A 20,908-nucleotide genomic window follows, 5' to 3' on the forward strand; every position below is an offset into this window, starting at 1 on the left:
AGAAGCCTGACGCACCCCCAGCAATGTTCCTTTCACATGGGGCAAGCCCCATGTGAAAGGGCCTGCGTCATCCTTACGCCTGCCATGAGGCAGGCGTAAGGTTTTGATGCATTGGCATTCTAGAAGTGGCGCAGCTAAATCTCATAGATTTCACTGCGCCACTCCTACGACCCTTTCTTGGGAGGTTACGCCCACCCTGCATACATTATACCTGGCGCAGGTATAATGTAGTGCAGGGGTTTACGAAGTGACGCATCTAGGTAGATGCGTCACTTCATAAATATGGCGCAACATGGCGCATTTTTTTACGCCACTGGTGCGTCACAAAAAGTGACGCACCGGTGCCGCAAAAGTGACGTAAAATGAGCCCCAATGAGCGGTGCAGAATTACTCGAGGTCCTCTTACAACAGTGGAAATGTTCTGCAAAGTCTATTAACGTGTAACAACTCTCGACAGAACTGCACACAATATATCTGTCTCATGCAATGGAATGAGTGTGAAATGTATTCTTGTATTTTTATTGCATGCAGTTTTAGCATTTTATTTTCTATTTATTTCCAGAGTGGAGATGGGCCCGCAGTTTTGCAGGTAATACTTCATAATTATAAATGTGTTCAACTCTGAACGAGGGATTTTATAAAACGGGCAGGATTTCTCAGTGGTATTTCCTGCAGCAATATATAAATCACTTATGGGTATGCAGGAGCCGTCATTGCTGTGAGACAGAAGTGTACATATGTTTTAGCAGTCAAAAATAGCTGGTTCCAATTTTAAAGAAATATGACGGAGGTGCGCAACGTATGGTTTAGGAGCAGTCTATAACTCGAAAAGCATATGTGCTCTTCTTTTTTGCAAACAGTGGGGCATATTACCTACAAACAGCGATATTTATCGCTAAGTAGGGTTAGCGGCAAAATTATTATCGCCGCGCTTCACCGATTTTTATCGCTGAGATAGCTTGCTATTAGCAAGGTTTATCTCAAAAGCGAAACAAATCAGGCGAAATGCGTGTATATCGCTGACAATACAGCGATATTCACGCATTAGCGTGAAACAGCTCTTAGCCATGTTATCCACCTCCCATTGGATAACATGGCTAAGAACTGGTATTAGCAGGCGTTAGCTTTTGGAGATATACGCCCACTTTGCATGTCATTAGCGATAATTATCGCTGTCATGCAAAGCGGGCCCCAAAATGCTCGCTATCGCCTACAAGCTGTCGCTAACTGGTGTTAGCGACTGCTTGGTAATTGGGCGATGAAATTTTCGCCACTTTAGCGGGAAAAAGTCCCGCTAAAGCGGCGAAAAGGTCCTTGGTAATTTGCCCCAGTGTTTTGACAAGACCCGAGAGGACATTTTTCTGCTTTGAAAAGCATAGATGCATAGATAGTAAGCGCTAGAAATGACTGTCATGGTTATAGGTCTAGATGCATTTTCTATAGACATCACTAGATGGGAGTAGCAAATGAAGGCATTGGATTATAAATTGGAACATACAGCTCTCGTAAATCAGATTTACAAGCGCAATTCGCTGGGGTCACAACTGCAAGTGACTGAAAGAAGGTGACCTTTGCCGTGGTAAATCCAGGGACCCCCACGCACCGTAGAATATTACCCCATGATTGCAAAATATTTAGCACATGCAAGAGGTGGCAAGTGGCAGCTTGAATGCATGGTTAGCCTAGACTATTTGTGAATGGTCACAAACTAGTGAGTTAGTGGCCTTTCACAAATGTCTGACACCATTCAACCCTGGAAATGGTCAAAGAAGTACTCCTGTCAGGGGAAGGAATACATTAATTTCCAAGCTGAAAAAGGGAGAAAGTGTGTCAAACTTCAAGCAGTGTAGGGTGAGGGTTTTTTCCATAGAGAAACATATTTTCACCATGGAGGAAAAAAAATTGAAACAAAAACTTGCTGCTGCACACAGATGAAGTGTTTACTTTACCCAGAGCAGAATTATACTAAACGTAGAATTCAGCAATAGTGAGATTCCAGCTTAACATACAAGCATCGGCAAGGCAAAGCCAATAGGTCTGGTGTTGGCTTCCAGTCATGTGACTTTGTCAGTTTTTCTTTTATTTTGACGTGCTCTTTGTAAAACTTTGGGGCATGTTACCAACCAATAGAGATAATTTTTGTCTCTAACTTGTTTAGAGACAAAAATTATCGACGCAAATCGGCGATTTTTATCGCAGATAAACCTTGCTATTATCAAGGTTTATCGCAAATGCGATAAAAAACGGCCGCAATGCATGAATATCGCTGAAAAGTCAGCGATATTCATGCATTATCGAGCAAATGCTCTTAGCCATGTTATCCACCTCCCATTGGATAACATGGCTAAGAACTGCTCAGGGCAGGTGTTAGCTTTTGGAGATATTCGCGCTTAGCGCGAATATCTCCAAAAGTTGGTAATAGGAGATAGCGATGTTAGCGACTGTTTCCAGTCGCTAACATCTTGGCACGCCCACTTTGCATGTCATTAGTGATAAATATCACTGACATGCAAAGCGGGGCCCAAGATGGTCGCTATCTCCTATTAGGTGTTGCTAACTGGTGTTAGCGACAGCTTGGTAATAGGGAGATAATTTTATCTCCGCTTTCTTGGCTTTTAAAGCCAAAAAAGCGGAGATAAACCCCCTTGATAATATGCCCCTTTATTGCTAGAGAAACTGCTGGTCTCCTACAAACATAAAACAAATATTGGCTGAGAGCAAAAATATTTTTGGGTCTCAAAAAGAAAAATTGCCATCGTTTATTTATTTTTATTTATTTATGTGACTTTTAAAGCGCTACAATTACACGTGGGTGTCTCGGCACTAAGAGCTATGTTTAATACCAGTATCTTAAGGACAAGTAAGTTCTGAGTCTAAAAGACTGAGGGCTCATTGAGAAAACAACCATGTCTTAAGTTGCTTTCTGAAAGTGAGCAATGTGGGGCTAGATTTTATGATGAGTGGAAGGGAGTTCCATAATCTTGCTGCTGCAACACTGAAGCGTCTGTCTCCCCAGTTTACTTTCCTTGTTCTGGGGGTTTGAAGCATGTGGGTCGTGTTGGAACGAAGCGTTCTACGAGTTGGGAGGGGCTTTAAGGAGTTTCTAAGAAATTTGGGTCCCATATTGTGTATTGCCTTGTACACAATACACAAGGACTTAAACTTGGTACGGCTTCTGACCGGGAGCCAGTGTAGTTGGGCCAAATGTTTTGTAACAGAGGCAAATTTTGGAATGCCAAGTAGAACTCTAGCAGAAGCGTTCTGGATCATTTGTAATTTGGAAATGACTTTTTCCTGCGCGTTAAGGAAAAGGGCGTTACAGTAATCGGTGCGAGAAAACACCAAAGTTGAAATAAGAGTTTTGCCTGTTGTGGTGGGGAGATATGGCAAAAGCTTCTTAATTTTTCGCAGGATGTTAAATGACGATGAAACAACAGAATTCACATGGTGATGAAAAAGGAGTTTATCATCGAATGTAACTCCCAAGTTCCTCACTTTGCCAACCGGTTCAGGTGGAGTGCCCATCTCTTCCGGCCACCACAGTGGGGACCAGGCAGGCTGGACCTTGCCGAACAGCATTACCTCGGTCTTAGCAGAGTTCAGTTTTAAGCAGTTGGAGGCCATCCAACTGCTAATGGCTCGCATACCGTCCTTAAAGTTGGCCGCTATCGTCGATCCGTTTTTGTGAATAGATAATACCAGCTGGGTATCGTCGGCGTATGTAGTCAGGTTGATGTTATGCGCTTTTATTACCCTCGCCAAGTCCGACACATAAATGTTAAAAAGGGTCGGACTTAGCGAGGAGCCCTGAGGGACACCGCAAGGGAGTTTGAATGTTGGTGAGGTGAATGGACCCATCTTCACTGCCTGTTTGCGGTCGACCAGGAAGGAAGCTATGAGGTCCTTGGCCTTGTGTTTGATACCGATGGCCTCGACACGGCCGATCAGAGTAGAGTGGTTGACCGTGTCGAAAGCCGCTGATAGATCTAACAGTATCAAAATAGCCTGACCATCATTGTCCATTGTAGTTCTAATTTCATCAGCGGCCTTGTTGTCCCTGGCACCGAAAGGAACTACTTAGAGCCCGGTTTTGTGGTAGGTGTTGTAGTACTACAAAATGTACCACACAGTGCTGTTCACACACTGCACTCTTGTAGTAACTTTGGGGAATAATTATTATGGTAGTGCATCACCCTTGCTCCGTGCAAGGGTGATGCAAAAACCTCACTGTTTAAATTGTTTATAATTTGCGGCGTAATTTAGCGTTTTAAACTTGTTTCTGTTTAAACTCTACCGCACTGCCAGCGCGTGCTCTCCGTGCTCACAGACGATTAGGCTCTGTGGCAGGAGACGCGTCATTAGCCCCCGCTCGCTCTCCAGGTCCAAAAACTACAAGTCCCAGCGCCCTTGCGCGATCGTAGGGACTACAAAGGAAGATGGCTACCTCTTCGCGCAGCGAACGCGAACAGCGAACGCGCCATTGTCACGCCGGAGTCGCGCCAGAGTCTAGCCCGTCTGCGCTTGTCAGCGTCTCGGAGACGGACGGCGTGGCGGGAGGGGCTGGACCTAGGCTTTTTTATTCGGCTTCAGATCTTTTTTCATTTAGGAAAGGTATGGATGCGTGTCATGTGGTCTTTCCTGGGCGATGCAGAGGCAAACGCCGGTGTCCGGGATGCGGATGGCTACTAGGCAATTTCCCGGCGCTCGGGGCCTCCAGCCCTAAGTCCAATGGTAACTATAGATGCCTCTTACATAATACTCGCTCTCTGAGCAGGCATGCTCTTGATATCTTCGAGCTTTTAACTGTCGAAAAACCTGTTTGCCTAATGCTTACTGAAACGTGGCTAGGAGAGTCCTCTAATCCTGATATTGCGACTGCTATCCCTCCTGATTATGCGATCTTTAGACACAATAGACTAATCGGGAGGGGTGGAGGGGTGGCGATTGTGGTCCGGAGATCTGCCACATGTGTGGTTATCCCTATGGAGCCCATTTCCGGCTGTGAATCCCTGGCCTTTTCGATAGCTCTATCTCCCTATCAATCCTTTTCTGGGCTCCTGGTCTACAGACCACCTGGTCAGCGGGGGTCCTTTTATGAGGAGCTGCAGGTATTAACTTCGATGCTCTGTCTAAAGACAGAACACTGTATTGTGCTTGGGGATTTTAACATACATATGGATGCAGTGATGGACGATGACACGACTAAAATCAATGATGTCACCGCCCCCCTGGGCCTTATCCCCACCTATCTGTTCCGACTCATAATAGGGGCCACACCCTTGATCAGGTGTTTTCCACCATTCCACTGGTTATGGCCAGTCCCGTCCCTGTCCTTTGGTCAGACCATTTTCTGATTAGCTTTCAGATTTTGGGTATTAGTAAATCCCCCTGCGCAACATCAAGTCATCCTAGGCAGACTAGCCGGGCATACCATCGGGTGACCCCTGAAAGTCTGGCCCAGGCCTGTGTGGATCATCCCTGTCCTTTTTCAGGTGATCTAGAGAGGGATCTTGATTTGCTACAGAAGTGGCTAGTGGAGCGACTAGACGAATTAGCTCCGCCGATTGCTCCCCGGACAACTGCCAGGCGGACCTCTGCTCCATGGTTCACGGAGGATCTTGCGCTGTCCCGGCGCAACTGCAAGGTTGCAGAGAGGCTCTGGCGCCAGCAGTACGATCCTGGGGCCAAGGCTGCTTATAGGGCTAATATTAAGGTCTATCATGCGGACATTTTGGCAGAAAAGAAGAACTATTTTTCTGCAAGAATTGAGACTGCTTCAAGTTCCTGCAGGGAAATCTTCACTATTGTGAAGGAGTTTATAACTCCTAAGGCTAATGCGTCGCATCATGAGTTTTCTGAGCCATGGGTGATTTCGTTGGCTAGCTTTTTCACCGCTAAGATCAAGCTGATTCAAGACTCTTTTTCTTCCATTGGCCCTAATGTTATCACCATCCCGAGGGACCAGCTCAATTCGACAGCTGGATCTGGACCCTTTCTCTCTGAGTTCCCATCTCGCTCTGTCTCTGTTTCTCAGGACTTCCTGGCTAAGCTCAAGTCTGGCTCACCCTCTGACCCTTTCCCTGCTAAATTTCTGGCTAGGGTATCGGAGGCTCTGAACCCGCTGATTAATCCCATTCTTAATCTGTCACTGACTAGTGGTGTGGTCCCTGCGGTTTGGAAACAGGCGATGGTTGTTCCACTCCTTAAAAAGTCAGGCCTTGACCCCGAGCTCCATGCCAATTATAGGCCGATTTCCCTCCTGCCTGCTCTCGCAAAAATAGCAGAAAAGCATGTACATACTGTGCTTTCCACTTTTCTTGAAACCCATAGCTTGCTGCACTCCACCCAGTCGGGCTTTTGATCCAACCTAAGTATCGAGACGGCACTTCTGGAGGTCAATGAGGCCATCAAGGAAGTGCTGGACGCAGGAGGAAGGGCCATGTTGGTAATGTTAGACCTGTCGGCGGCTTTCGACACCGTCCCTCATGAGGGTCTCCTCAGCAGACTCCATGAGATCGGTCTGAGAGGGACGGTGTTGAGCTGGTTTCGATATTATTTAGCTGGTCGCCGGCAGGTGGTCTAGGCCCCCCCATACTCAGCCGAAGTACCGCCTTTGGAGGTCGGAGTCCCGCAGGGTTCGGTGTTGAGCCCGACTCTCTTTAATATCTTTATGACCCCTTTGGCGGTACTGGCGGAGTCCCTTGGGGCTCAGATCGTGTCATATGCCGATGACACCCAGCTCCTTTTCACTTGTTGTAAGGGGGCTGAGTTTGACGGAGAGAGCATCCGTGGGTGTCTTGGGGCTGTTTTCGAATGGTTCCAGCGAAACAGCCTCAAGTGCAACCCAGATAAATGAGAGGTGCTTTTCTTCGGGTGTCAGGCTGACCCGAGCTGGCAGGATTGGTGGCCTGTAAACATGTTCCCTCCTGCGTCTTCCTCTCTGGTTGCTAAGAACTTGGGGGTCAAAATTGACAATGGCCTATCGCTTAAGTCCCAGATCCTGGGACTGACTGGCACCTGTTATGGCCTCCTCAAAATGTTACGCAAGTTTCTTCCCCTGCTCCCGCTAGCTCATAGGAAGACTACTGTCCAGGCTCTTATTTGTTCTAGGTTGGACTACTCAAATGTTTTATATTTGGGTCTCCCTGATTATTTACTTCAAAGACTCCAGGTGGTCCAAAACTTGGCGGCACGGGCGATTTTTGGCCTACCTCGCCGAGCGAGAGCCTTGGATCTCTTACACTCCCTACACTGGTTGACTATTCGCAAGCGGATTGTTTTTAAAGCACTGACGCTCGCACATAAGGCACTCCATGCTGTGGAAGCTGAATATATTCAGAAACGTCTTGCTTTCTACAAACCTATTAGATCCCTTAGATCGGAATCTCTTGGTCTTGCCATTGTCCCTACTGTTAGGAAAGCAAGGATGGGGGGACGCTCCTTTAAACGCTTGGCTCCCCAGCTATGGAATACCCTTCCTCTGTCACTCCGCTGTACTTCGAACCTGCTGGCCTTCAGAAAGGGTCTGAAGACATGGCTTTATGGACAGTAACCTGCTTTTTCTTTTTTTTCCTTTTTTGCCTGCCCTCTGTAGTCTGTTGTGGGTTAGAAAGCGCCGGGACACTCCTTGGAGTAGCCGAGCGCTATATAAGACACCCATAACATTAACATTAACAGGGTGATGCAAATCCTAGAATGATATTTGCCAAGCTACGCAAGACCACCTTGTGTCGTCCTGCGTGGCTTGGTAAATGTGGGGTAACACAAGGCAGCACATATCACTCGGCTGTGGATTTTGGCGCAATCTCAGATTTACCATTCGTTGCCAGGTAGACCTGGGGATATGTCAATGCTGCATTACCTCAGTTGAGGCATAACGAGGGGAAGTATGCTTATTTTGCCGTGTTTTTCCTCTTTCTACTTGTGATGAATTCTGCAGCACACATATAAACAGGAAAAGCACCAAAGGATTGTTTTGTGCAGGAAGGTGTCCCTTTCTGTACAGAACCAATCGTGCTTACAACTCAAGCACCCTTGCACCAAAAGGATGCCTGCGTTGGTGCTAGGCAGCAGTTTGTGCACCAGCACAGACAGAGAGGAGGCATGTGCAGTATAATGTTAAATACGGTGCATTCCTGCCCTCTTCCTTTCACATAGCGCAACAAGGTGGCTTGCTGCATTGCGTTGCATGAATATTTGATAAATATAACCCTAGCTCCTTTGAGTAAGATTACTACTTTTGGGCATTCAAAAATTACATTTTTGTAGTGACTTACATTTTTATAGGGGAGGGTGTTGCAGCACCAGTGGTTGGCCATGTGTCGTGCTAGCCTTGCTTCCAAAGGGTAAGTTACAGCAAAAGTTTAAATTACCACAAAAGAGCAGTTTGTGAATACTAAAAAGTAGTAAACTTAGTAAAAATTGTGCTCTCTTCTGTCAACATCTGACGTTAAAGAGGAAGGCGGTGCATGAATAACAGTGTTTATGGGTAAAGCAAAAATCTAGTCTCATGCATTCACAGTCTCCAATTTATGATACCTGTGACACGGCCATTCATCTTTATGATTTTGCCCCGAGTCTCTTGAAGAAACAAGTATTAATCAAGTGGCCCCGCAGTCTGTGCAGTGCCGATATAGTTCAGGCACGGCCCGTGACGGGCGTGCTACCGGGCGGTGACGTGGGGCGGGGGAGGGGCAGGGTGAGGGGTTGTAAAATGCGGGAAACAGATGATATCAGGTAAGTACTGGAAAAAAAAATAATAATTCTGTACTTACCTGATATCCTCTGTTTCCCGCATTTTACAACCCCCCACCCTGCCTCGCCCCCGCCCCACGTCACCGCCCGATGGCACGCCCGTCACGGGCCGTGCCTGATATAGTTGTTAGCAGGGATCAGCTAATGCTGAGCTGTAGGGCCTCTCAGTGCCGTGATGCCCCGCTGTTGGGTTTGGGGCAGAAGATGAGGCACCTAAAGTAGTGTGTGAGCTGCAGAGTCATCCTCTGGCACGCCCACCCATGCACTCAGGGGTTCGCTGTTGTCCTCGAGGGCACAACGAGTGAGTAAGACGGTGCATGGGGTCTTCAAAGAGTGTAAACAGGGGAGATGGCTAAAATGGTCAAGGTGCCGATTGGAATAATAGTTTAACTTCAGGGTCGCAGGATTGACGCCCACCAAACTGGACCCACCTTTAAAAAGAATATCACACAAGAGGTGTTTTTTTCTACAAGCAGTGCTTTAAATGGGCCGGTCCTGTTCGGTACTGAATACCGGCACTTTTTTATTTTGAGAGGGAGAGTACCTGCACCTCTCAAGAGAGACGTAATACTTTTAATTGGAGAGTACCGGCACTTCTCAGAAACAAGCAGGGGGCATATTACCAACGATTAGCGATATTTATTGCTAACTAGGCTTAGCAACAAATTTTTTATCGCTAAGCATCGCCGGAAATTATCGCTGAGATAACGTGCTATTAGCAACGTTTATCTCCAAAGCGATGAATTTTTCGGCGATAGCGTGAATATCGCTGAGAATACAGCGATATTCACGCATTAGCGACAAAATGCTCTTAGCCATGTTATCCACCTCCCATTGGATAACATGGCTAAGAACTGGTCAGAGCAGGCGTTAGTTTTTGGCGATAGCGGGAATATTTCCATCGCTACGCCTGCCTTGCTAATAGGCGATAGCGACGTTAGCGACTGCTTTCAGTCGCTAACAGGTTGGGTACGCCCACTTTGCATGTCATTAGCGATAAATATCGCTGATATGCAACGCGGGACCCAAACTTCTCGCTATCGCCTAAAGCTGTCGCTAACTACTGTTAGCGACAGCTTGCTAATAGAGCAATTGAATTATCACCGCTTAGCGGACGAAAACGGCCGCTAAAACGGCAATAATTGCCTATCGCCCTGCTTGGTAATATGCCCCCAGGTACTCTGGTATGGAATTTCCATTTCAACACTGGCTATAAGTATTTGTGTGCTTGGTCCTGTCTATGCATCGGATTTCAAATTGCTCACTGCACTCTAGCAGGGCACCCTAATAGCACATGATTGCGGGCCCAGCCTCCCAGAAGGGCGCCTCACTACTGTGCCTACACACTGTCTGCCTGCCAAGTGATCGTGTCTCGTGCGCCATAGTGCCCTGAAGCAGCCGAGGCTTGTGCCGAACTGTGAAGGAATTACAGACACAATCCTGATTCCCCATCGTGTAAGCCTGTTCATGCCTGTGAGCGCGGCAGGAAACCAGCTCAAATTAGTGCCACTGGTGAGAGTGAGGGCGGAGACTTCTGCTGATTGATTGGCAGCAGAAATTTTATGAAAAGTGCTGAGTGTGCATGCCAAATTGGCCGGCTTTCTAGCAACAGCCAGCCCGACATGCGCCCTTCTGCTACCCCTATCCAGCAAATGTGTACACAACAGCCGGGGATTAGCGCAGATCCCCAGTCTAAGAAGGTGCGCTGGGTTAGCCCGCTCCATCCAATCCTGCAGCTGCTCTCATGCCGAGAGCAGCTGCAGGATTGGTTAGGTGCACATTCGTTCGAACCGGAAGTTGCATCTGACCTTGAGTCCTTGACCTGACAGCAGGCAGTGCCCTCAGCGCCTACGTAGAACCAGCTGCCGCTGCTGCATACCCAGAACCCTTGAACGGAAGCACCCCTGCAGCCAGATGCACAGCAAGGAAATCTTCAGGTGAGTGGGACAGGCTACCCGGAGCGCGAAGAGTGCTGCACCCATCCGTGTACTCAACCTCAGTCAAAGCGCGAGTTCAACTATAATATGCACCACTTGAGAATTCCAATAGAAGTCCATGTTCTGGTGTGAACATGGGCTTCTATTGGAATTCTCCAAGGCATATTATCAAGCCCATTATCGCCGCTTTAGCAGCAATTTTCTGCCACTAAACCGGCGATATTCTTAACGCCGTCCTTGATAATATGTCCCAAAGTTTTACAGAAAGATTAAGCATAATATATCAGGTCTGCTCAGGGGAGGCTGTGCACAGATCGTGCGCTAGATTAAAGCGCTGCATTTTTTGTGTGCATTACCATGGCACCTGCAGGACAAACATCACACATACGTGACCCACCACCCATTTGCCCACCTCACTACTCTCGATAGTGGCCAGGAGCCCCTGCTTGTGAACCGAGTCATCACCTTTCTGTACCAAAATTTCATCCAGGGTTGATCGAGGATGACTGTCATTCATGTTTAAACCTGATTTGTAGGACAGAACCTTCCTTTAGGAATTTTATTTGATAGTGTTGTGCTGGTTTTACAATTTCTGCTTCATGGCAGGAACATTTTATTTTTATTTTTTTGCATTTTTGGGCAGTTTTAAGCCTTATTGTAGACTACACATCCCAGAAGCCAGAGAACCCGCGCCTCGCTCTTCAATCATTTCAGTCGGTTGAGACAGAATTACTCGTTGCAGCATTGCACTGTCAAGTAGGAGATCTTTTTATCAAGAAGGCTCCTCTGCTAACTACGAATTGGGAACCATCTCTTAACTTTTTGAGATTCCGCTAAAATGTTTTGAAGAGCGAGTGTTGCAATTTAATATACTTTATCAGGATTCTGACAGATCCTTCAAATTTATATGAACCGTCAACAAAGAACATAAAATACTACGTAATACAAATTCCCTGGCAACAAATTTGAAGCATTTATCCACGGCTTCAGAACCTTTTTGAACTATTATTAGATCATTGTCGTACAGAAAAACGAGTCTGCATTTTGGTCACTTTTTCCTGTGACGTTGTTGCTTTATTTATGATATACGTGGCAACTCCAGAAGAAGGCGCTGGTCGCCGAAACGCGCGTAGAGAACTTATTTGTTAATGCCACAGTTTTATAATTTTTCCATTTTATGTCTAAGAATTAATTTGTTTAAGATTTCATAAATATGCTTTGAATGTTTCTTTTGTTGTTAATTTTTTGAATTTTTAATTTCTCCCCTTTTTAAAGTCTTTTTTTATATATATATGATCTGTACTAGTGTTTGTGATCTCTTTTTTAATCCGATTAGTAATAAAATTTGAATTCAGACCTACTTACATTCCTTCCTCATTTGTGACATTATCAATTTGTCCTTCAAGTGCCTTGGTTGTTACTTTTCGCTCTGTTAATCCCTGACCTAGGACTTACAGTATCAATTTGTTCAGGGGGTCCTTGATACCTTTACGCAATTAAGCCTTATTGTAAAAATATTGTTTTGTAGATAACTTTGTGCCTGCTTTTAATCTTTTTGATTTGTGGGCAGGAGCCACCAGCCAGAGCTTTAACATTTTTTGAGATGACCTTGTGCCTTTTTTTTAATGCTGAGTTGATTTGGCGAACTTTTGATGCACATGGCTTTTTTGTGGGATACACATGATTTGGAGGCTGCTAAAGAGAGCATTCATTGCTTTGTGCATGCTTTTCATAGTTATTAGGATTTATCCACCATTTCTCTGAATGCAAAAACATAATCATCCTCCCATGTGTCAAAGGTTACACAGATGTTATAGTTAGGAAATAAAATAACAAAAACCTTTGAAATTCAATGGGGAAACAAAAGGTTACAGGGACGTTATGGTTGGGAAATAGAATTTGAAAAAACTTTGAAATTCACTGAAAAAAACAAATGTTACAGGGTTGTTATAGTTAGGCTCACAATTCACTCGTACAAAAACCAGTGAAATTCCTCACTCAATCAAGACCATTTATAAAGCGCACAGCTACCTCCGAAGAGGTGTCCCAGCACTAAAAAAGTGAACCAGAAAAGATTGAAGGCTGGCACGGCTATTCCCCTTGCTTGAAGAGACAGGTTTTCAGCGCCTTTCTCAAATCCTGCTCTGAGTTCAGCATACAAAGGTGGTGGGGTAGGGCATTCCATAGTTCTCCTGTTATAATTTCCTGAGCTAACTGTAACTTACCCCTCACAATGCACCGCTTATGACCTCACATATTGCATCACTCATGACATGGTCAGTGACATCACTCATAACATCATCCAGTGATTGTAAATGTTTTCTAAACGTTTCTGAGTATTAAAGATATATAATAAGATACTGAAAATGTTAAATTAGTAAACATTGTGTACTACTAATGACATTTGTGGCTAGTAGGGAATGGTGGGGGGTTAGGAAATAAAGAAAAAAAGAAAAGAAAACTTACCTGCTGGTTGCCATCACCAGACACTGCCTATCCTCCAAAACAGGAACCAGGGACAAGAAGCACCCGGGCTTCGAGACTCCCATAGCCAATCGCGATGCTGCTCATAGCAGCATCGTGATTGGTCTGACCACTGTGGTTCGACGCTCAGAGTGGGACTGGGAACCTGGGCATGTTCTCCAACCAGGCTGTACAATACAGCTGGTAGAGAACACGCAAAGTGTGCATGACTGTTTGGCTGGCCTGAGACAGCCGGCCAAAATGTCATGCACACTTAAGGTGCAGCAGCTACCACTCCTCCTCCCTCGGGGTCGAGGGTGCCCAGCCCTGCCCCGCCCTAACCAGGCTGCAACTGCAATACTAAAAGTAAAAAATAAAATGATAATAACGTTTCATTATTATCATTTTATTTTTTCCTTTGCACTGTTTTAAAGCAGTAGGGTGATGCTCCTCCGCATTAGCTTAAGAGCTGCCGCTGACTAACGAGTGATACTATTTGTAACATATTATGTGAAGGAATGTGTGTATCCATATGTGAGTAGGTGTCTGAGTGTCTCTATGGGTGTGCGAGTGGTTGTATGAGTGAGTGTGTGTTTGAATTGGTGTGTGAGTGAATTGTGTGTGGCTGTGTTAGTGAGTGAGTGGGTGCGCCAGTGGTATATGGGTGAGAGAGTCGATATGTCAGAAGCAATATAGGTATAGCATGGGGTAAGTGAGAAGCTGTATGGGTGAGTGAGTGGGTGCATCAGTGTTGTATGGGTGAGTGAGTGGGGGTGTATAAGTGACTGCATGGGTGAGTGAGTAAATGTGAGTTTGGCTATATGGGTAAGTGTGTGCTTGTGTCTGACTGTATAGGTGAGTGAGTACATGTGTTATTATACATATGACTAAGTGAGTGGGTGTGAGTAACTGTATGGGTGAGTGTGTGACTGTGAGTGACTGTATGGAGGAGTAAGTAGGTGTGTGGATAGCTGTATGGGTGACTGATTCAGTGTTTGAGTGGCTTTATGGGTGTATGAGTGGGTGTGAACATGTCTGTATGAGTAGATGTGTGAGTGAGTGGGTGCATGAGTGGCAGTATGGGTGAGTTAAAGGTTGTGTGAGTTGCTGTATGGGTGAGTGGATGTGTGAGTGGCTCTATGGATTAGTGAGTGGGTGTGTGAATGCTGTATGGGTCTGTGAATGGGTATGTGAGTGGTTGTGCAGGAGTGGGTTTATGAGGAGTTCTATGCGGTGTGAGTGGTTTTGTGGATGATGTCATCAGTGACGTCACTAACTATGTTATGAGTGAGGTAATATGTGAGGTGAGAAGACATGCATTCCATGGGCATAAATTATAGTTAGCTCAGGTAACTAGAACTTATACATTACTGGTTGTACGCTAGTGAAATGTGAGCCTAACTATAAGGTCTCTGCAACCTTTGTTGTTTCAGTACATATATATATATATATATATATATATATATATATATATATATATATATATATATATATATATATATATATATATATATATATATATATATATATATATATATATATATATATATATATATATATATATGTATGTATGTATGTATGTATATATATATATATATATATATATATATATATATATATATATATATATATATATATATATATATATATATATATATAACCTACTGGCGGTCGCCAGTAGGTATATATAGTTAGGATTTTTTCTCTATGGGATTTTTGAAAATTCTATGTCTAATAACTTTGGCGTTTGTGGACGGAATTGGCTGAAATTTTCAGGAAAATGGTACATTTTGTTTCTGAGCAGCCCTTGAAAATTGGGGGGGGGTTCGTCAAGGGGGGGCCGAGAAAAAAGGGGGGTCCCAAAACGTGTTTTTAACATTGAGTTTTCCATAGGGCGGTTGGCCTCACTTTTAGCCCGAACGGCTGAATGGATTTGCACGAAACTTGGCAAAATTGTAGGGACTGGTAGCCCGATGTGCCTTTGCTAGGTCTCAATATATGTGCTCCAGTGGATTTTGAGAAATTAACGTTCAAAAAAAGATATATATCTGTAACAGCGGACCGGGCAGCGCTCCGGTTCGCGGACTTTTCGCGGTACGGAGCTTTGTGAAGCGAAGCTGATTGGTTCTCCGGCGTCTGTGAACATTCCAAACAGTCCGTAGCGGCCGCCATCTTGTCTCTCGGTAGGATCGAGAGACAAGAGGAGGCCAAAGCGAAGGGGCAAATGACCATAAGGGGGCATAGTAGATCCTCGCTGACCCCCTAGGTTTGATGTGGAGGTTTTAAAAGGGTCCCGCGGGGCAAAAAAAAATAATAATAATAATAATCGAACGGCTGAATGGATTTGCACGAAACTTGGTAAAATATTAGGGACTGGTAGCCCGATGTGCCTTTGCTAGGTCTCAATATATGTGCTCCAGTGGATTTTGAGAAATTAACGTTCAAAAAAAGATATATATCTGTAACAGCGCTCCGCTTCGCGTAACGGAGGTTTGCGAAGCTGATTGGTTCTCCAGCGTCTGTAAACATTGCAAACAGTCCGTAGCGGCCGCCATCTTGTCTCTCGGTAGGATCGAGAGACAAGAGGAGGCCAAAGCGAAGGGGCAAATGACCATAAGGGGGCATAGTAGATCCTCCTTGACCTCTTAGGTTTGATGTGGAGGTTTTAAAAGGGCCCCGCGGGGCAAAAAAAAAAAATAATAATAATCGAACGGCTGAATGGATTTGCACGAAACTTGGCAAAATTGTAGGGACTGGTAGCTCGATGTGCCTTTGCTAGGTCTCAATATATGTGCTTCAGTGGATTTTGAGAAATTAACGTTCAAAAACAAGATATATATCTGTAACAGCGCTCCGCTTCGCGGAGATAAAATTATATCTGTATTACCTAGCTGTTGCTAACACCAGTTAGCGACGGCTAGTAGGAGATAGCGACCATCTTGGGCCCCACTTTGCATGTGAGTAATATTTATCACTAATGACATGCAAAGTGGGCATGCCAAGATGTTAGCGACTGGAAACAGTCGCTAACATCGCTATCTCCTATTATCAACTTTTGGAAATATTCGCGATAAGCGCGAATATCTCCAAAAGCTAGCACCTGCCCTGAGCAGTTCTTAGCCATGTTATCCAATGGGAGGTGGATAACATGGCTAAGAGCATTAGCTCGGTAATGCATGAATATCGCTGAGTTTTCAGCGATATTAATGCATTGCGGTCGTTTTTTATCGTATTTGCGATAAACCTTGATAATAGCAAGGTTTATCTGCGATAATTTCTGACGATGCTTAGCGGTAAAAAAATCGTTGCTAAGCATCGTTAGGGATAAATATCGCTTAACTTTGGTAATATGCCCCAACGTCTGTTAACGTTCGATTCGAAGGAAATCAGGAAGTGTTGAAAAACATTGTCTGCGCCATCTTGTCTTTTTTCAAATGCCACACTTTTGTCGTGCACGGCAGTCATTTTAGATGCCTTGACCAGACCCACTCTGTGCACGCTGTCGATCCTTAGCATGGCTCCCCACCCTCGCAAGCATCTCCCCCAGGCAGTGGTCACCCCCGCTCTCTGTCTTATGCATGGGTAATAAACCTCCCCCCATCTGCGCTGCTCTTCCCTGAGAATCACACCCTGTGCCCGCCCGACACCTCCCTTTCGCCCTATTCACTACCGCACCCTCTGACACTCCTTTTCCTCTGTGTCCGATTGTCCAGGCCGGTGCTAGGGTATCAGCTAGCCCTGCAGATGTAGTTTATGGCCCCAGCTGTAAAGAATCACCCCTCTTCAAAGGAGTTATAGTAGATCAAGGCCCACACTCGATGAGATCCGTCACAGCAGACGCGTTCCTATTATCTGAAAACCATCCTGTATTGTGATTGGGGAAGGGACCGAGCCTGAAGCGGAAGATTCCAGGGATGACTCTTTGTACATCAAAGTTTTTACAATTATGTGTCACATTAAAAATATACAGCACTCCGACAAAGTAGTAAGATTATAAAACTTTAATAACTTATAAATATATACAAGAAAACAAAAACAGTAATAACATATAAACATTTTTAGGGAAAAACAACGAAGTAGCGGTCGGCTGTGCGAATAGTCCCAACGCAGCACAACGTCCAGATTTCTGGCGTGGGGCGTCGCGGGTGGTGGGCATCAGTAGCAAACTGTTGTGCGAATAGTTCCAAGGCAGCAGAACGATGGCACCAAGGTGATGTCCAGTAAGTTGCCGCACTGGTTTTGGTATCCTACAATGCTGCTCCGAATAACGGCGTGGGGCGCCCCGGGGGAGGCGGCGTGAACGGGCCTCTCCAGGTGGAGTCTCATCTGTTGTAGTGGGGCGCCTCTTTACCGTTTCAGTTGCCATTCCGTCCGTTTTTGGTCCACTGTGTCAAAAGCCGCAATTCAGCTGAGTTGCGCCCACTCTTGCGGTGCAGCGATAGGCGGCTGTCACAGGACTCTCAAAATGGCGGCAGGCTGTTTCCTTTTTGGGCCTGGTCCACTGAAATGGCCCTGGGACACCTTGGAAATCGGACGCTTGTCTGCTAGGTCTTGGACCCCATTCTCGAAAGCGTCCCCTCCGCCTTGAGGATTCATCAAAAGTTTTGGGGGCCCCCGACTCCTGTAGGCTTCTGGTGGGGAGCGGCTGCCATGATTGCTCGCGGAATGACCACGACGGAGCTACGAGATGGTGGTGCTCTCATGCTGACGCCAGCTTCAGTCTGAAACATCCAGAAACAAGGTGGGGCTTTCATCGTTTGGGAAAAAAAAAAGTTTTCATCCAATGAAAAGTGTTGTTTTTAGGTCATATGATCAAGCCTTCCATCATTAGGAAACCAAAAGTAAAATGAACCAATGAAAAGTTTTATAAACAAGTCACATGACCTGTTATGCGGCATAGGGTATAAAATGCGGAGAAAATACGTTGGCACGTGAGGCGGCGTCAGTAGCGGACCGATGTGCGAATAGGCCGAAGGCAACACAACGCGCCAAGATCCGGATGGCACCGAGGTGGTGTCCAGCAAGTTGCAGCACTGGTGTGGCCATCCTACAATGCTGAAAGTCGGCGTGGGGCGCCCCGTTGGCCTGTGAGTTTGCGTCAGTAGCGGACCGATGTGCGAATAGGCCGAAGGCAGCACAACGCGCCAAGATCCGGATGGCACCGAGGTGGTGTCTAGTAAGTTGCCGCACTGGTGTGGCCATCCTACAATGTTGAAAGTTGGCGTGGGGCGCCCCGTTGGCCTGTGAGATGGCGTCAGTAGCGGACCGATGTGCGAATGGGGCCAAAGGCAGCGCAACAATATTTTCGGAATAGAAGACACCACAAGGCGCTGAGATGCCAAGATCCGGATGGCACCGAGGTGGTGTCTAGCAAGTTGTGGCACTGGTGTGGCCATCCTACAATGGTAAAAGTCGGCGTGGGGCGCCCTGTTGGCCTGTGAGATGGTGTCAGTAGCGGACTGATGTGCGAATGGGGCCAAAGGCAGCGCAACAATATTTTCTGACTGACACCACAAGGCGCTGAGATGCCAAGATCCGGATGGCACCGAGGTGATGTCTAGGAAGTTGCTGTACTGGTGTGGCCATCCTACAATGGTAAAAGTCGGCGTGGGGCGCCCTGTTGGCCTGTGAGATGGTGTCAGTTGCGGACCGATGTGCGAATGGGGCCAAAGGCAGCGCAACAATATTTTCTGTATGGAAGATACCACTAGGCGTTGAGATGCCAAGATCCGGATGGCACCGAGGTGATGTCTAGCAAGTTGCTGTACTGGTGTGGTCATCCTACAATGCTGAAACTCGGCGTGGGGCGCCCCATTAGCCTGTGAGATGGCGTCAGTAGCGGACCGATGTGTGAATAGGCCGGAACCAGCACAAGGCGCCAAGATCCGGATGTCACCGTGGTGGTTTCATAGTTGAGAGGCACTTCATCTGCAGTGGGGCGCCGAGATCCGGATGGCACCGAGGTGATGTCTAGCAAGTTGCTGTACAGGTGTGGTCATCCTACAATGCTGAAACTCGGCGTGGGGCGCCCCATTAGTCTGTGAGATGGCGTCAGTAGCGGACCGATGTGCGAATAGGCCGAAGGCAGCACAACGCGCCAAGATCCGGATGTCTCCGTGGTGGTTTCATAGTTGAGAGGCACTTCATCTGCAGTGGGGCGCCGAGATCCGGATGGCACCGAGGTGATGTCTAGCAAGTTGCTGTACTGGTGTGGTCATCCTACAATGCTGAAACTCGGCGTGGGGCGCCCCATTAGCCTGTGAGATGGCGTCAGTAGCGGACCGATGTGCGAATAGGCCGAAGGCAGCACAACGCGCCAAGATCCGGATGTCACCGTGGTGGTTTCATAGTTGAGAGGCACTTCATCTGCAGTGGGGCGCCGAGATCCGGATGGCACCGAGGTGATGTCTAGCAAGTTGCTGTACTGGTGTGGTCATCCTACAATGCTGAAACTCGGCGTGGGGCGCCCCATTAGCCTGTGAGATGGCGTCAGTAGCGGACCGATGTGCGAATGGGGCCAAAGGCAGCGCAACAATTTTTTTGGAATAGAAGAGACCACAAGGCGCTGAGATTCGGTTAGCACCGAGGTGGTGTCTAGCAAGCTATGCAGCTGAGTTGCGTGCGCACTTGCGGCGAATAGGTCGAAGGCAGCATAACAATGTTTTCTGAATAGAAGACACCACAAGGCGTTGAGATTCGGTTACCACCGAGGTGATGTCTAGCAAGTTGCCGCACTGGTGTGGCCATCCTACAATACTGCTCCGAATAACGGCGTGGGGTGCCCGAAGGGGGGGGGGGGAGGCGGCGTGAACGGGCCTTCCTAGGTGGAGGCTCGTCTGCTGTAGTGGGGCGCCCCTTTACCGTTTCAGTTGCCATTCAGCTGAGTTTCGGCTGCTCTTGATGCTACAGCGACAGGCGGCTGCAACAGGACTCTCAAAATGGCGGCCTGTTCTTTGGATTTGGGCCTGGTCCACTAAAATGGCCCTGGGACACCTTAGAACTCGGACGCTCGATTTTTTTTTCCTTTCCTGTACATGCAAAAAAAGGTAAATGCCCGGTACGTTACACGCTTCATCTGCCACGATGAACTCTCCAGAGGAACCGAAAAAAAATATAGTTATGGTAACTATACCATGCATCGTCATATGGAGAGGTGGCACCAATTAATTATAGTGCTGCATAAAAGAGAGATTTGGAGGAGAACCCCTGACCTGCTAGTACATTCATCAAAGAAGTGGCACTGACAGCATCAGAGGCAAGGGAAACGGTCCCAAATATTTAGAAGAACTTTGGAAAGATTAAAATGACATGTTTAGATTGTGGCAAATTAATTTCATGTGGACAGATGAGTGTTACTCTAATAAATACAGCATATGAACATCATCATAGTCGATGGTTGGTAGAGACATTTTGACTATATCCTGGACCTGCCCGTCCTCGCCCAAAATGGCGCCGGAATAAATGGGACTCGTAACTCCTTGTTGTGTACTGATTGCAGAACCTTGAAATCACGAGATACGTATGCAGTTTTGAAGCACATGGCGGGCGGGGACGAGAATTGATTGAATATTTCGACATCCCTATTGATATTAAGTTCTGATGTGTTATTGATTACTGTACTATTGAAAGTTAGAATTAACGTCACCCATGGTACTTGCCCGCAAATGTATATCTAGATAATTTTATTGTAACTGGCCCTGTCGTATTTTAATTATAAAATGTACGTCCACCGATTCCGTAACTGTTAGACACCT

General features: G+C 46.4%; 1 protein-coding gene across 2 annotated transcripts in view; it reads left to right on the plus strand.

Moving 5' to 3' along the window:
- Positions 1 to 20,908, plus strand: part of LOC144798246 (butyrophilin subfamily 1 member A1-like) — a 415,895-nt gene that overhangs the window by 381,694 nt on the left and 13,293 nt on the right. For both annotated transcript variants that reach the window (XM_078668995.1, XM_078668994.1), the window contains one exon: positions 563 to 589. In XM_078668995.1, the coding sequence (XP_078525121.1) occupies positions 563 to 589 (27 nt within the window). The remainder of the gene's footprint in view (positions 1 to 562; positions 590 to 20,908) is intronic.

This window comes from Lissotriton helveticus, chromosome 12 (genome assembly GCF_964261635.1).
Source record: "Lissotriton helveticus chromosome 12, aLisHel1.1, whole genome shotgun sequence".
In the NCBI taxonomy this organism is placed as follows: Eukaryota; Metazoa; Chordata; class Amphibia; order Caudata; family Salamandridae; genus Lissotriton; species Lissotriton helveticus.